An 18223-nucleotide genomic window follows, 5' to 3' on the forward strand; every position below is an offset into this window, starting at 1 on the left:
ATCATAACCTAGTAAACAGAGTAGACAAATTTATATTGACAAAATAGTAAGTGGCCACAAAGAGAAACTGTCATAGACCTAATATTTAGTTTTGACTGGAGGAAAGTCATCCATTTAAGTCACAGAACTCTAGAGCCATGGATGTAAGTCAACATGACAATCTACGTGACCCTAGAGCAACATTCTTACTTCCCCTTACATAACAACCCATCCTGACATGATAGAGTGACAGTTTTAATTTTCCTTAAAATAAATTTGTATTTTTCACTCCTAGCCAATCCAATCTTTTTTTTTTTTTTTTTTTAAAGATCTTATTTATTTGACAGAGAGAGAGATCAGAAGTAGGCAGAGCAGCAGGCAGGAGAGAAGGGGAAACAGGCTCCCCGCTGAGCAGAGAGCCCTATGTGGGGCTTGATCCCAGGACCCTGATATCATGACCTGAGTCAGTCAGAGGCTTAACCCACTGAGACACCCAGGTGCCCCGAGTGCCAATCCAATCTTACACCAAATACCTAGTCACTTCCCTCCTGTTCCCTCCAATCCCTATAGTTATCCCTCCAACACAGTTATTCCTCCAATTCTTACCTCCTCCACTTTTAAAACATTTACCAAGTATAATATCATCCATTCTCTTCCAGATGATTCATATGTATTCATATACATTCTTTTTCACCCATTCTGTTTTCACTCACTTCTCTCATTTCTTGATTCACACAATCTTGCTATATTTGATCTACATTTTTTAAAGAATTTTATTTATTTGAGGGGGAGAAGCAGGCTCCCCGCCAAGCAAGGACTCCCCCCTCTGACACTCCCATGTGGGACTTGATCCCAGAACCCTGGGATCATGACCTGAGCTGAAGGCCGAGGCTTAACCCACTGAGCCATGCAGGTGTCCCGATCAACATTTTTTATTTGTTGTGCTTAGCTTTCTTTCTTTCTTTCTTTTTTTTTTTTTTAAAGATTTTATTTATTTATTTGAGAGAGAGACAGAGAGAGAGAGAGATATCACAATTAGGCAGCGAGGCAGGCAGAGAGAGAGGGGGAAGCAGGCTCCCCACTGAGCAGAGACCAGATGTGGAGCTCTATCCCTGGACCCTGAGCTCATGACCTGAGTCAAAAGCAGAGGCTTAACCCACTGAGCCACCCAGGCGCCCCTATGCTTAGCTTCCTTGTATACACGTTTGGACATATATTGAAGTATGTGGTATAAGTGTGGCCAAGGTAAGCATCTTGTGTATAAATGATTTGTACAGATGTATGAAAACATGTTCAAGGACATGTCTACATCTGTGCTATTGAAGACATTGTTGGCTACCCATCCAAAAGCCATTCTACCTCCTTCCATTAACAGAGTCCTAATTTTGGTTGGGTGTCCAATCTTCCAGGTAAGGGAACTTTTCTCCAGCTCAGGTGTAAATGTGGAATAATATAACTCATTAGAGTACTCCCATTACCCTAGGGACTGATTTAAGAATGGATATGTGACCCAGTTCTAACCAAGTGATTATAATAGAAGGTCTGCAGGGGAGTTCCTAAGAATTTTCTTTCACTCACTAGATATTACCTTGTTGGCATATGATGCTTAAAATTACAGTGGACATCTTGTGGCCATGGGGCTGCTAAAAAAATGCTAACAATGGTAGACTTCTTAGTCTAGAAGAACCTAGCCCCTCATGATGCTGTTGAGCTGTTACATAAAATAATACATTTATCTTATTGCTTAAGTCATTTGAGCTTCTTGCAGCCAAAAAATATTCTACATTTCCTTGTTCTGGGGGAGATGGGGGGAGATGGAAGGTGTGGTGTGGGACAGTCCTATGTGGAGAGAAGATACGATGGTTAGGAGTGGGTATTTGACCCAGAAGTCAGTTATTGACAGTTTTTTCCCTTTCTGATTTTGAGTGGAAGATAATAGGGCAGCCTTATTTTCTAAACCAGCAATTAACCTTGACACAAGATCCTGTGTCAGAGAAGAATGTTTAGATTTGTAGAAAACGGCCATGGCATAGTCCTGAGTGGAGCTGAAGAAGTAATGGTCATAAAATTAAATCTTCTGAGTCTCTAATGAGGCCATGGTCAACCTGGGACAGTTAGTAGAAAATTCTGTTTAATTTCTTTTCTGTGTGTGTGCGTGCGTGCACTCATGCCCATGCACACATGATAGACAGAGATACAGACAAAAATGAAGAAGATTCTAGGAATGAGCTTAAGGCTGGCTGAAGCAAACGGCTTTTTTCTGGAATAAAGTTTATCTGGAATCATCCTGCCATTTTTTAGGTGCCTTGGCAAAAGAATGCAAAAGGAGTCCTTGTAGAAGGTCAATAGAAGCTAAAGCAAATTTCTATGAGCAAAAGTTATAGGTGTATTATAAAATGTTGAGGGGCACCTGGGTGGCTCAGTCAGTTAAGGGGCTGCCTTCAGCTCAAGTCATGAACCCAGGATCCTGGGATCAAGCCCCCACATCTGGCTCCCAGCTCAGCAGGGAGTCTGCTTCTCCTCTCCTTCTCTCTCTCCCCTTGCTTATGATCTTCCCCCCAATAAGTAAATAAATAAAATCTTAGAAAAAATAAAATAAAATGTTGAGTTGCAGATGTTTTTTCCTCTGATCTTAAATGGTTTTTTTTCCCCCAATGTGTGGATGACATAAAAATATTCCAAATAGCAAAATTGCAGGGAGAACATACAGTATTTCTAACTATTGATGATGATCTTAATACTCTGTCATATTAAAATGTTTGAAAGATTTGGTTTTATTTTTTAGGACCAAACATACTGGTAGATATTTGTTCTAGCTAAGAACAGCATTGGCCCACAAACATCACAAACCAAGACTGCTTTTTCAAAGTGTGGAAATCTTTTGATTTATTTGGTGTCCCAGAGAAATAGGCTCTCTATCCTTTATTGTTAAGCATTTTGTTTGTTTCAAATAATTACCTATACTTGGATACTTAGCCTGCCCCAGGAGATCCCTGATTTTACACCTAATTATCAACAACTGAATAATGAGGATGACTTTAAATTTGCTTATATTGTTTGACAACTTGTTTTTAAGTTAAATTACTCTTGTTTAAAACCATCTGAGATCTAACAAAAAAGGATTTTAAGTGGTGATAGCAATTTTAAAGATTGTAGTCTATCTGCAAACAACTATGTTAGTAGGTCACTCAGGAAGAGAGTTGAATACAGAAAAAAGAGATTGAGTATGCAAACCTCCATGTTGGAAATTGCTAGAAGGCAAAGATGAATCCACAGCCAAGTAACATTAAGGTCAAACAAATGAATGGATAGGAAACAGTTTATGGGAGACATGAATGCAAAGCAGGTGCTAAGAAGAATGTTGACACAAGATTTTTCATGGGTCTTTTGTGTTTCTGCATGTCTTCCCAGCAAGACACTGACTGCCCTGGTTCCAGATTATTTTTTAAGAATGTCTGCATAGTGAACAGTCCTGGAAAATGGGGATGATCTCTTTCTAGGGACAAAAGGTAGGCTTGTTTACTGCTCATTATAAAAGACTCAAATTCCTTCAGCTCACTGTTTCTCTCCTGGAATGCAGAAAGCTGCTCAATGAAATTGAAGAAATTTGATATAATTAGAGCCTGCCTGGAGTTAGTTTGCTTATTAACTCATAGTTATAAGCCATAATAATTAGCAAGATAGCTATAATTATTCTTAAAAAATAATTTTCTCAGAGTTTCACCTAGGATACATTTTGTGCAGTTGTGACAATGGAAAATATGACTTACCAACAGGATACTTGGCTATAGAACGAGTGGTTGCATATTTGAGGGAAGGATGTTCAATAAGATAAACATAGCAGGGTAATGGAGCCAAAGAAGTCTGAAAAGAAATTAAAACATCTTTCTTATTACGCAAAGACCATTTGCTTTGTTCTTTCCACTGGAGAGTCAATAATGCCTTCAATATGTTTTCCCACATCAGCTAAGATTAGCAAGACAGCTTTATGAAATACTCTAAGATTCAGTGTTATTATTGTAACTTGAAAACACACCAATGAATTACATATAAAATTGAATCCTGCATAGCTTTCTGGGTAGAAGGTACATTAAACAATTCTCGAGGACCGTGATCCAAGTACAGGAAATAATTTTTCCTTCTGGATGGATTTGGTTATTTTTGTTTTCAATGCTGGCTACAGTTACTATTTATTTATTTATTTAAAAATTTTTTTAAAAAATTTATTTTCAGCATAACCGTATTCATTGTTTTTGCACCACACCCAGTGCTCCATGCATTCCGTGCCCTCTCTAATACCCACCACCTGGTTCCCCCAACCTCCCACCCCCCACCACTTCAAAACTCTCAGATTGTTTTTCAGAGTCCATAGTCTCACATGGTTCACCTCCCCTTTCAATTTCCCTCAACTCCCTTCTCCTCTCTAATTCCTCTTGTCCTCCAGGCTATTTGTTATGCTCCACAAATAAGTGAAACCATATGATAATTGACTCTCTCTGCTTGACTTATTTCACTCAGCATAATCTCTTCCAGTCCCGTCCATGTTGCTACAAAAGTTGGGTATTCGTCCTTTCTGATGGAGGCATAATACTCCGTAGTGTATATGGACCACATCTTCCTTATCCATTCGTCCGCTGAAGGGCATCTTGGTTCTTTCCACAGTTTGGCGACCGTGGCCATTGCTGCTATAAACATTGGGGTACAGATGGCCCTTCTTTTCACTACATCTGTATCTTTGGGGTAAATACCCAGTAGTGCAATTGCAGGGTCATAGGGAAGCTCTGTTTTTAATTTCCTGAGGAATCTCCACACTGTTCTCCAAAGTGGCTGCACCAACTTGCATTCCCACCAACACTGTAAGAGGGTTCCCCATTCTCCACATCCCCTCCAACACATGTTGTTTCCTGTCTTGCTAATTTTGGCCATTCTAAGTGGTGTAAGGTGGTATCTCAATGTGGTTTTAATTTGAATCTCCCTGAGGGCTAGTGATGATGAACATTTTTTCATGTGTCTGATAGCCATTTGTATGTCTTCATTGGAGAAGTGTCTGTTCATATCTTCTGCCCATTTTTTGATATGATTGTCTGTTTTGTGTGTGTTGAGTTTAAGGAGTTCATTATAGATCCTGGATATCAACCTTTTGTCTGTACTGTCATTTGCAAATATCTTCTCCCATTCCGTGGGTTGCCTCTTTGTTTTGTTGACTGTTTCCCTTGCTGTGCAGAAGCTGTTGATTTTGATGAAGTCCCCCAAATTCATTTTCACTTTTGTTTCCTTTGCCTTTGGAGACATATCTTGAAAGAAGTTGCTGTGGCTGATATCGAAGAGGTTACTGCCTATGTTATCCTCTAGGATTCTGATGGATTCCTGTCTCACATTGAGGTCTTTTATCCATTTCAAGTTTATCTTTGTGTACAGTGTAAGAGAATGGTCGAGTTTCATTCTTCTACATAGAGCTGCCCAGTTTCCCCAGCACCATTTATTGAAGAGACTGTCTTTTTTCCACTGTATACTTTTTCCTGTTTTGTCGAAGCTTATTTGACCATAGAGTTGAGGGTCCATATCTGGGCTCTCTACTCTGTTCCACTGGTCTATGTGTCTGTTTTTATGCCAGTACCATGCTGTCTTGGTGATCACAGCTTTGTAGTAAAGCTTGAAATCAGGTAACACGATGCTCCCAGTTTTATTTTTGTTTTTCAACATTTCCTTAGCGATTAGGGGTCTCTTCTGATTCCATACAAATTTTTGGATTATTTGCTCCAGCTCTTTGAAAAATACTTGTGGAGTTTTGACTGGAATGGCATTAAAAGTATAGATTGCTGTAGGCAGTATATACATTTTAACAATGTTTATTCTTCTGATCCAAGAGCATGGAATGGTCTTCCATCTTTTTGTGTCTTCTTCAATTTCTTTCATGAGTGTTCTGTAGTTCCTCGAGTACAGATCCTTTACCTCTTTGGTTAGGTTTATTCCCAGGTATCTTATGGTTCTTGGTGCTATAGTAAATGGAATCGATTCTCTAATTTCCCTTTCTGTATTTTCATTGTTAGTGTATAAGAAAGCCGCTGATTTCTGTACATTGACTTTGGATCCTGCCATATTACTGAATTGCTGTATGAGTTTTAGTAGTTTGGGGTGGAGTATTTTGGGTTTTCCATATAAAGAAGCATGTCATCTGTGAAGAGAGAGAGTTTGACTTCTTCATTGCCAATTTGGATACCTTTTATTTCTCTTTGCTGTCTGATTGCTGTTGCTAGGACTTCTAATACTATGTTGAACAAGAGTGGTGAAAGTGGGCATCCTTGTCTTCTTCCTGATCTCAAGGGGAAGGCTGCAAGCTTTTTCCCATTGAGGATGATATTTGCTGTGGTTCTTTCATAGATAGATTGTATGAAGTTCAGGAATGTTCCCTCTATCCTTATACTTTGAAGCGTTTTAATCAGGAATAGATGCTGGATTTTGTCAAATGCTTTTTCCTGCATCAATTGAGAGGACCATGTGGTTCTTCTCTCTTCTCATATTAATTTGTTCTATCACATTGATTGATTTGTGAATGTTGAACCATCCTTGTAGCCCAGGAATGAATCCCACCTGATCATGGTGGATAATCTTTTTAATGCGCTGTTGGATCCTGTTTGCTAGGATCTTGTTGAGAATCTTAGCATCCATATTCATCAGTGATATTGGTCTGAAATTCTTTTTGGTAGGGTCTTTGCCTGGTTTGGGGATCAAGGTAATACTGGCTTCATAGAAAGAGTCTGGAAATTTTCCTTCTGCTTCAGTTTTTTGAAACAGCTTCAGGAGAATAGGTGTTATTTTTTCTTGAAAGTTTGGTAGAATTCCCCAGGGAATCCATCAGGTCCTGGGCTCTTGTTTTTTGGGAGGTTTTTGATCACTGCTTCAATCTTGTTACTAAATATCGGTCTATTCAGGTTGTCAATTTCTTCCTGGTTCAATGTTGGGAGTTTATAGTTTTTCAGGAATGCATCCATTTCATCTAGGTTGCTTAGCTTATTGGCATATAACTGTTGATAATAACTTCTGATGATTGCTTCTACTTCCTTGGTGTTAGTTATGATCTCTCCCTTTTCATTCATAATTTTATGAATTTGGGATTTCTCTCTTTTCTTTTGGATTAGTGTGGCCAATGGTCAACTGATATAAAAAGACTGAGATTATTCCGTGCACATTCTCAGATCACAATGCTTTGAAACTTGAGCTCAATCACAAGGAAAAGTTCGGAAGGAACTCAAACACCTGGAAGCTAAAGACCACTTTGTTTAAGAATGCTTGGATCAACCAGGAGATCAAAGAAGAACTTAAACAATTCATGGAAACCAATGAGAATGAAGACACTTCAGTCCAAAACCTATGGGATACAGCAAAAGCGGTCCTAAGGGGGAAACACATAGCCATCCAAGCCTCCCTCAAAGAAATTGAAAAATCTCGAACACACCAGCTGTCTCTACATCTTAAAGAACTGGAGAATCAACAACAAATCAAAGCAACTCCACACATAAGAAGGGAAATAATCAAGATTAGAGCTGACATCAATGAGGTAGAAAGCAGAGATACAGTAGAACGTATCAATGAAACTAGAAGTTGGTTTTTTGAAAGAATCAATAAGATCGATCAACCATTGGCTACAGTTACTATTTAGCTTTGTATTGATCACATAATGAATTCTGTTTCCACCCCTACAGTCCAGGTCTGTGTAGATGTTGGGTGACTTCCCCCACCTCCACTTATCTGAGTGAGAATTCAAGAAATTCCTCCAGGTTTTGATGACAGTGTCAGCCATGCTGCTTCTACACTTGGCAACCAGAGCATTCGACTCTCCCTTCAATAAGCATTAAAGAATTTCTCCATTATGATCTCCATCCAGAACTACTATCTACTTATTATCAAAAACTCAAGGGAAATGAAAATAACAATTATTCTTTACTGTATGCTAGGTTTGAGGGTAAATGCTTTAAATACTTAAATACTTCTCATTTAAGGCTTTAACAGCCATATGGGTAAGTGTTGCTGTCATGCCCATTTTATACAAGGAAAGCACAGTTTTGGGAGTGGGGTATCTTGTCCAAGGTTAGTGAGTTAGAAAGCAAGGATTATAAACCTAGGTTCTGGGGCGCCTGGGTGGCTCAGTGGGTTAAAGCCTCTGCCTTTGGCTCTGGTCATGATCCCAGGGTCCTAGGATCGAGCCCCACATTGGGCTCTCTGCTCAGCAGAGAGCCTGCTTTCTTCTCTCTCTCTCTCTCTCTCTCTCTCTCTGCCTGCCTCTCTGCCTGCTTGTGATCTCTATCTGTCAAAATAAAAAAAAAAAAAGACACTTATAAACCTAGGTTCTCCTGGCTCTGTGCGTCAAACTCTTTCACTAGATCATACTAGCACTCTGGAAGGAAGAGTACCCATTACACAGAGAGTTTATTATTAGAGGTTATTATTTCTGGTGTTGCTGTGGTTTAGCAATTCTCTAGCTATAGGCACTGGATTGCTGAATTTTTCATCCTGTAAATTTCTGAGCCTTAAAATGATTAACTTTAAGTAAAACTCTGAGATTTGGGATAGGGTTATCTGAGTAGATTCCCTAAAGAATACTGAATTCCAGAGCACTCTTGGTCTGTTAGAATCAACTGCTCTGGGACAGCAAGGATAGGGTAGACTGAGGACCATATGAAAGGTTCAATGGTGCTACTTGTCTTGTAAACTGGTAATTTTCTTCCTCAAGATCTGGCATCGACTTTTCCTGGTTATTAAACTAATAACTAGGAAGTTACAGTAAAACTAAGAAAGATAGGTTTTATTAAAGGAATAAAAGAATTATTAACTGAAAGGGCTACAGGGTTGACAAAAAAAATGATTAACTTTATCAAGTACTAGAAGAACAGATGTGTGCTGGGGTATCTGAATCAAATGCAGACAAAGGCAGAAATAAAAAGAGCCACTCCTTTTAACACTGACCTTTAGTCAACATTAAATGACTATTTCTTGAGCTTCCTAAAACTAGAATTGAACTACTTCAACCACACCAATTTAAACGTTGGTATTAATTTTACCAAATAGCCTATGACTTGGTGGCTGTCTGGATAAAAGATTTATAATTTTATAGACACATGTACCTACAATGGTCTCATTATTTTATTCACTGTATTTATTAGTTTACTCATTTCCTCACCTTTTGTCCTGCTTGTCAACACTGTCTCTATTCCTGTGTCCTTCTCATTCTCTCATCTCTCTTGGACACTCCCTCATCTCCTGATCCTTTTCTTGTTGTCTTATACCTATAACTGGCTTAAAAGTACAGGAACTATACTAACATATAAATTAATAACATTGACATTACCTTAATATAATGAAACATCTGAATTAAAAAGTCATTTCTGGAATCTTCAAGAATAAGAGTGCATCCCATGTTAGATGTAGTGTTGTGAAGGTCAAAAATAATGTCATAGGAATCTTCATTGTCTCTTGGGCCAAACAAATGATTTATTTCTTGAGCCCTTCTCACTTCATATGGCAAATCCTTTGACATTGTTTTGCTGTTATTAGCAGAAAGAAAAAGATTAACATTATCTGTGGCCAAGATAACATAAATATCTAATAAGAACATAGTGTATAAGGAAACAGTTGCCAAACCTTTAATATGAAAAAATCTGTAAGGGAAGTGGAACTTATCTGAAAACTTCATAAATAAAAAAGTTCCTTTTTTTTCTCCATTTGATTTTATGTAATGGTGCACTGGTCTGCTCACAAATAATAGTTCATTTATGTGGCTGATCCCAGAAAAGACATTTCAAATAGAATTTACCATCTGACTTCAATGTTGAACAAAATTTATTCATTAATTTAATCAACAGTTTTTAAAAAGTTATGTGCACTGGGCTATTTTATGGCACTACACCATCAAACACACATTAAATTTCTTCTTCCTCTCACTGATTTTCTAGTGCATGAAAATAGTCAAACTTAGGTGATCATGTTATCTAATTAGGGATAGAGATCAGGGAACCACTAGTGGTCTACGGCAAGCTTTACAACATCTGTTAAGCTCTAAGAAAATGCAAAATTTTGCAGGTATATGCATATATATGTTTTTTTCTGGGATGAGTTTTTATTGAATTCTCAAATGAGTATCTCCTCTTACTCTTTAGGATACTTTTTTTTTCTTACTGCACAGGATGATAAGTTTATTATTCCTCATTAAACAATGGTTTAATTCAACCGCTTCTCTGTAATTCCATCTATTTCTGTTCCCTGACTATTTTTGTTGGTATCATCAAGGGACCTACAGTTTGAACCTGGGTAATTTCTGCCTGAAGTATAATCAAGCAGTCAAAAACGAAGCAGCCATTTTTGACCATAAACCAAAACTATGAGGACAAAGCTTCATAGTAAGGATGGTACAGTGGGAAGACAGAAGAGACCTGTGACACTAATGACATTATTGAACCACTGCAACCATTGCTGGACTGCCCACCTCTTCACTTATTTGTGAAAAAGAAAACATTTATTTAAGCCACTGTTTTCAGGTTTTTATATGCAACCAAACAAAGTTCCTGATGGATAGAAAAGCATTTTATTTTATTTTTTTAAGATTTATTTATTTATTTTAGGGAGGAGGAGCAGAGGAAGAGGGAAAAAGAGAATCTCAGGCAGATTTTCCTCTGAGCATGGAGCCCGACGTGGGGATTTATCCCAGAACGCTAAGATCATGACCTAAGTTTCAATCAAGAGTCAGTCACCCAACAGTTAAGCCACCCAGATATGTGTTTTAAAAGTTAATTCAGAGAACAACACTGCAAGTTTCCTCTACCCCCAACTGATTTGCTTCTAATTCTCCCTCAGGTGAATAATTGGCATCACTAGCTGCCCAGTTGCTCAGAGCTGAGGACTGGAGTCTTAAAAGACAATGGACACTGCGTTTTCACGGCTGGGGTCCAGGTCTCATAGGAGGAGTCCCAAGGGATGAAGCTGAAACAATACGCAGGGGCAAGCTCCAAAAAGGCACAGCAACAATACTAAGTTACTTAAATCTTTGCTGGATAGGAGATTTTTGAAGAATTTTCAGCTGAGGACAGACATGATAAGATTTGCTGGTCGGGGGGCACCTGGGTGGCTCAGTGGGTTAAGCCGCTGCCTTCAGCTCAGGTCATGATCTCAGGGTCCTGGGATCGAGTCCCACATCAGGCTCTCTGCTCAGCAGGGAGTCTGCTTCCTCCTCTCTCTCTCTCTCTGCCTGCCTCTCTGCCTACTTGGGGTCTCTCTCTGTCAAATAAATAAATAAAATCTTTAAAAAAACAAAAAAGATTTGCCGGTCAGGTTGATCCCTATGAGTGAATAGCAGGAAGGACTGGAGTAGGGCTAGATGCTGAGATTCTTTACGAGGCTACTTTAACTGTCCACAGAAGAAATAAACCAAGGAATTGAGAATGCAGAGGAAGATTGGATTTGCATAATATTCAATACTTGAATAAATGGGAAGATTTAGTGACTTACTAGACATGGGGCTTGAGGAACAGGGAAGGTCCCAAGTTGATTTCCATAGGGGATTTGGTGGGGACTGGTGACATCAATGAGAGGGTAAATACAGGAAAAGAAACAGATTTGGGAGAGGGAAGACTGGAGAATGTAATTAGCTTATCTATAAGTTTTATAAACACCCTGACAGAGAACTGTCTAGCCTCTGAAGAGTATTCAAGTATAAGAACTAGAAAATGAATTTAATTTAAAAGACTGCTCTCATTGAAAATGTACACTATCGAGTGGTCATAAGAAGAAGACTCACCCCTGTTCATTTCAGAGTTATTTAAGAAGTTAACATTTGAGAAATTGCCTAAAAGAGTTATTCTTCAACAAATTCTTATAAGAGTTAGTTAAAAGCTATTTTAGGTGACTAGATAAACCTTAATTGTATCAACATAAGCTCAGTCACGAAGATAAAGTATTCCTGAAATTAAAATATATGCCAGTAAAAAATATTATTTGATTCACAGAACATAACTAATTATAATTTTCCCTAGAAAATATCTATTTCTTGGGGCTCCTGGGTGGCTCAGTTGGTTAAGCACCTGCCTTTGGCTCAGATCATGATCCCAGGGTCCTGGGATCGAGCCCCACACTGGGTTCCCTGCTCAGCAGAGAGCCTGCTTCTCCCTCTCCCTGCTGCTCTGCCTACTTGTGCTATCTCTTTGTCAAATAAATTAAAAAAAAAACCTTTAAAAAAAGAAAATATCTATTTCATAAAGTGAGGCATACTTGAACTAAAAGTCACAACCATCTTTTGATTGGCTGTGAGATTAAATTTAAGAAACTCTAAACTGAATTTAGTCTTTATTAGAAAATGTGTACATAATTCAGTGCTGTATATGTTGTTCCTTTGCATGTCTTCTATCTTAGTAGTCTTCCTACTTGATGTTGGCAAAAACTGTTTTGTACATAGTTTTGTACTCCCACGGTACCTGGCACAGTGCCCCATAAAGAGTAGGTGTTTAATAATATTTTTAGGTAAATAAAAGAAAGTGATAAGAAGCAAATAATACTTAGAGGCTTATATATCTATATCTACACTAGGACCTACAAAGATGTAAACAAAGGCAAAATACTTATTATTTATATTATGTATCATAACTAATACCTAGAGTATTATTATTGTATATTGTGTGTAATGTATTATAAGCCAGTTGCAATTTAAATTCAGAACATGCAGGTGAAGTATCTTTAACTCTCAGTGATCCTCCACTGAAGCCAGTACATCTACTCCTCATTTCACAGTGTGGCCTGATCTTTTTTTTTTTTTGATGATGGGCATTTATTCACATTTTTCATTAAATATTAATTGAAATGTTACAATATTCTTGACTAGAACTTTATGTACTACCATAAACATAGTGGTATAAATACATAGTGGCGAACCACCTAGAAAACTAACAAATATGTATGCAAGTGTAGTGGCCAAACACTAATAAATTTTAAGACCATTAAATCTGTTTCTTTAAACATATGGCTTAAAAATAAAAACCATTGTTATTTTTTGTCTCAGTCTTTACAGAATGCATTTAAAAAGAAAATCAGTTAAGAACAGCCTGATGCTTTCAAAAGTTTATAAGAGAGCATGTGAATGCCCAGTTTAGGTCACAGAGAAATTCATAGTATAGTATGATTAAAAGTGAAAGTGATCTTATTCATAACAGCAATTATATGTACGGATTTGTATATCATGTGCTACACATATATATTCTCTCACATGTACCACTTTTCATACACACACACACCCCCATACATGTTCCCATGCATACAACACAAAATACAGTCTTACCCAAGATTTTCAGGGTCAAAAACTCGATTCAGGTCACAGTCAACATATCTGGTACATTTCTTCACTGCTCTTGGGTTGGTAATAAATGGTTTTACTTCCAGCCCTGTTCGCTGAATCTCAGTGCCATTCTCCAGCCAGTGCTTGACTAGAAATACTCCTGTTAACTCATTCCCATGAGTTCCTCCAAAGATAGCAACCTTTTTTATAGGATCTTTAGTAACATGACAAGAAGTCATTTTTATCAAGTAGTTTTATCTGATTTCTGCAATTCAGAAAAGAGGAGATCAAATAAAACTTAATTTCTTAAGAAAAGTTTAGAAATTTAAATTTAAACGAGACTTTAACCAAAGTGCAAAGTGCAGAGTTCTCGTGAGTGGAGTATAATTTAATATTCTGTTACAAGTTCAGAACCCTGTTTATTATAGGGACACTCCCTTCTTTAGCCCTGCCCTTTACCATATTTGGATTAAAATATGCAGAGATTAACTAGACACAACTGTTTAACTTCTGACTCCCTCACATGGTCAGTCAATCTAAATGCAATAATAAATTAGCATCTCATACTAATACAAAAATTCTGTTTTTCTTTCAGCTAGAAGGTCACCTATTGGTGCTTCTACAATTACTTGTGATAGTAAAAATAGTTTATATTTTTCTAATCCTTAAAAATATGAAGAATTTAAAAATATATATAAAAAAGAAGTGGCTCATAATATGCATGCTATTATTTGATATTTATGTTTCCACTCACATTTGAAAACATTTCTACTCTGAAATAAGTTTAAATCCATTTCATCATCGGAGGACATTTGAATCTCACTTCCCAAAACAGCCAAAGACAGACAGATCCTAAGAGACCTTCTCCTCTACTGAAATAGTATTCTTTCAGTAGCTTTTTCATGGTCAGAGACACAAGAACCAAATAAATGATCCCTGGGACTTAAAAAGCTACTTTAAAATATGTCTTTATTTCTTTCTGATTGAGCTTTTGATAATTCCATCTATTTCTTTAGGAATCATCCTCATTTTTTGCCTTAATTCTAAAGGAAAAGCAACTGGGGGTAATTTTCAAGTCTTTGTAATGCTTGAAAATGTCTTGGTGGCATGCTATATATACTAACTAAATTAGGAGTTTATTGTAATACACAGTCTAACTTACTGGCAGCACAGACTTTTCATTGGAATGTGTTACTCAATAGGCGGCCTTATTAGGGGAAACTATCCAGAATACTAAGATGATTACATTCCTTTGGAAAAATGACTCTGAACCAAATCAGATTTGATTTCATGTTCAACCATCCAGAAAGGCAAATACGTTCAAGTACTGGAAATATTATGTACTAGTAATGCCACATTGTTTGATAGGAGTACAACAAGAGAAATTCATTACAACCAAAGAAAAGTTTGATTTATAATGAAATTTCCCACATGTTATCTCAGTTTATTCATATATTCACTTTTCAAGATAGGGTGGGTGAAGTATTGACATTCCCATTGCAGTGTTAAAGGAAAAGTCCCTCAGCTACCAGGAGAAAATCGAGCTGGGACCCAAGTTTTCTGATTGTAAGCCCAGTGTTTTTTACAGAACAGGGTGCTTCCTGTTATTTTTGGACTTTCCCAAAGTTCTAATTTTGTTCTTTTGGAATTCACATAAGCAGTTACTACAGTGTGGTCAGGAAACAACAAGCATATAAACAAAACACATGTTGGAGAATATATAATGTGACTGTTTCATAATATTTAATAAACTAATACCTATGTTCTTCCTTTAAAAAATTGTAATACAGAGCTGGAGAAAGCAAAATAATGAAATCCAAATTTACACATTAAAATTACCATTCTAACCTAAGAAAATGCCTCTGTAGCCTTTAATTTTTTATCCACATCAACTTTCACAGAACACTTCAGTGTAGAGATTCTGAAAACAAGCCTAAATGTTAACAAATGATAGTTGTATTGTTTACTTTTGTTTTAAGCGTTGTAACTATGGTGAATTATTAACACTTGGTTATGTTTTCTTTCTTTTCTGCTGATTGTGGTTAGTTCTGTCCTTTGCCCTAGTCTCTCTGGAAATGCTGCCTTGGTTATTTACTCGTAGCTGGCACAAATGACTGGCATTTCGAGGCTTGTTTTATGGAATTTTAACAGATCAACACTTTGAAGCACATTTAACGTTCACAAATGAAGTTTCCGTTACATGTCAAAATGAATAAGTTTTTTGAGAGTTAAAGAATTACAGCAATTCTGTCCTATACTTACCTTGTTTATTGTGTACAGTTCGTCTTCTGCGGAAAGCTTTATTAGAAAAAAAGGAGAGCATTTCCTTAGAACTAGAGCAACAGAGGCTTTTCATACTCTTATACCAAGTTAACTTCCAAAAGATTTTTAACTCCCTGTTTCCCAAAGCACACCCAATTTTTGAACTCTACAATCTAAAAATTTTTATTAGTCTAATTCTTTTTTGAAAATTCAAAGAACTGATGATATACAAAGTGGAACCCTTTCTAGTTATCACCATTTCACTATTAGGTTGAATATTTAATGTTCGGAAGTATTTAAGAGAATAAGCTTAGTAATTTCCAGCACTACAAATGTTTTGTAGGGGTGATGGTGCCTGATTTATTAGTAAAATAATGTAGTATAAAACAAAGTGAGAATAAATTTTTCATAGTCTTGGTCATCCAATAAATGCATGCAAAAAATTTTGTAGGAGACACATTTAAGTTGTTGTTTACAAAATAGTATGACTGGAGGAAAAGGAGGGTCTTCTCTCCAATATTACATATAAGGAGGTTATCTCATTCATAATGCAGTTGTCCAGCAGTCATGTAATTAATCAAACTCACTATTTAAAGTCTTTCCTTCCTTTGTGGCCCTCTTGCTGTCATGCATTCTGACCAACTTTCCAGATGAAAACAAATCAGTGTAGCCAAAACAAGATCAGTATAATACAGGTAATTTATACACTGCTAGTAAAGATTCCACATTGACCATGTCAGTAGTCCTGACAGACGTAACACACATGTTGCTCATAGTGGGTTTAAAGTATTTGTTTTTAATGAGAAATCCATTTTTGGGGTGTGTGTGGGGTGTGTGTGTGTGTGTGTGTGTGTGTGTGTGTGTAAGGTAAAAATCGGTTTCCCCAAAGCTTTTAGTCATTTTTAAAGGTCTCTTTTTTGGAACCATGACAACTCACAAATCTTTTCGGACATTTTATTGTATGAAATCTTTTTTAGATTAAATGACACTATTCCTTCAAAGTTATTCCTTAGTTTGGCACTCATACTTATTCTTTTTTTTTTTTAAAGGAGGGAGAGGGGCAGAGAGAGAAGGAGAGAGAGACTCATATGCATGCTCCACGCCTAGTGGGGAGCCTGATGTAGGGCTCTATCTCACAACCCTGAGATCATGACAAGAGCCGAAATCAAGAGTCCGTGCCTTAATCGACTGAGCCACCCAGGTGCCCCTCATTCTTCTTCTGACTTAATCTTACAAGAGTTGGCCCTCCAACAACACAGGGGTTAGGGGTGTTGACCTCCAAGCAGTTGAAAATCCTTATAACTTCTGACTCCCCAACAACTTAAATTACTAATAGACTACTGCTGACTAGAAGCCTTACCAAGAGACAATTAACACGTATTTTGTGTATGTATCATATACTGTCTCCTTACAATAAAGTAAGCTCAAGAAAAGAAAATGTTATTAAGAAAATCATGGCAGAGAAAATACATGTACAGTATCATACTCTAAAAAAATCCATATATAGGGGCTCCTGTGTAGCTCAGTCCTTGGGCATCGCCCTTCAGCTCAGGTCATGTTCCCAGGCTCTTAGGATCAAGCCCCACATCAGGCTCCCTGCTTGGTAGGAAGCCTGCTTCTCTCTCTCCCACTCCCTCTGCTTGTGTTCCCTCTCTTGCTGTGTCTCTGTCAAATAAATAAATAAATAAAATCTTAAAAAAAAAAAAACCAGGTGTAACTAGACCTGCATGGTTCAAACCTGTGCTGTTCAAGGGTCAACTGTACATGTCACATGGTTTCATAGTCCTAGGCCTGTACCAATAACCTTCCCTCCATCTCCAGACCCTCTGCACATTTCTGTTCACCTATCCCAGTCTTCAAATGGTCAGAAGTTATACTAACAACAAAACATGTCTTGGACTCCAAGTGGAGCTAGGATTACTATTTCTGGCCTCTAGTAAACATTCAGTAAATAGCAACTGTTACCAAATAAAAGCTAACATTTACTGAGCATTTACTGTGTGCCAGGACTGTCCATTCTCTATTTTAATACTTTGAGGACAGTTAATTAAATAGTTATATTGGGAAGCGAAATGTAGGTTTAGAGGAGGTCAATAACTTGCTCAAGACCAGAGGCCAGGCAGTGACGTCTATCCTGTGAGGGTCAGAGCCCCTCACTGCACCATCCCGTTTCCTCTCGCCGGTCTCAAGTGCTTGTTCTCCACCGAGCTTGCACAGCACAGGCCCAGCCTTACTGACTCCACTTGGATTTGCAGGGCCCTCTTTTCAACCCAGCCTCAGCTCTCCCACTGGCTGCCAAGCGACTTTAATTCCCAGCTATGACCAAAGGAGTTGAAACAAACCCCACGACCTGGTTTTGAGGCCTGTGGCCTTTGAGTTACTCTCTTCTAAGTGAACTCCCAGCATCTTACAAATTGATGTTTAGAACCTAAAATATACGTGCGCGTGGTTGGGATGGGGAGGGTGTGTTGGGCCTCCAGTCCTGGGTACACCTCAGCAGTGAACAGAAGCAGGTGTGTCCCTACAGCCATTCCTGTGCTACGTACCTCACAGTTGTGAGTGGGAGGTGCGTTAACGTTCTCCCTCCCAAGATAGCGAGCATGTGTCCTTCTCATCGCCCACGGGCCAGACGACACCATTTGCACCAATGACCCAAACGCAGCTAAC

General features: G+C 37.9%; 1 protein-coding gene across 3 annotated transcripts in view; it reads right to left on the minus strand.

The window, feature by feature from the left end:
• ASPA (aspartoacylase) overlaps nucleotides 1-18198 on the minus strand; it is a 28597-nt gene extending 10399 nt beyond the window's left edge. Inside the window, exons 1-5 of one of the 3 annotated variants that reach the window (XM_032320382.1) lie at nucleotides 18103-18198; nucleotides 15557-15592; nucleotides 13298-13559; nucleotides 9326-9521; nucleotides 3750-3843 (exon numbers count right to left, since the gene is read on the minus strand). In XM_032320382.1, coding sequence (XP_032176273.1) covers nucleotides 3750-3843; nucleotides 9326-9521; nucleotides 13298-13533 — 526 coding nt within the window. In that variant the 5' untranslated portion in view covers nucleotides 13534-13559; nucleotides 15557-15592; nucleotides 18103-18198. Of the gene's footprint in view, nucleotides 1-3749; nucleotides 3844-9325; nucleotides 9522-13297; nucleotides 13675-15556; nucleotides 15593-18102 lie in introns of those variants that run through there. The other 2 variants (XM_032320383.1, XM_032320385.1) reach the window with 2 other exon arrangements.
• Nucleotides 18199-18223: the final 25 nt, after the last annotated feature.

This window comes from Mustela erminea, chromosome 18 (assembly GCF_009829155.1).
Source record: "Mustela erminea isolate mMusErm1 chromosome 18, mMusErm1.Pri, whole genome shotgun sequence".
Classification (NCBI taxonomy): domain Eukaryota; kingdom Metazoa; phylum Chordata; class Mammalia; order Carnivora; family Mustelidae; genus Mustela; species Mustela erminea.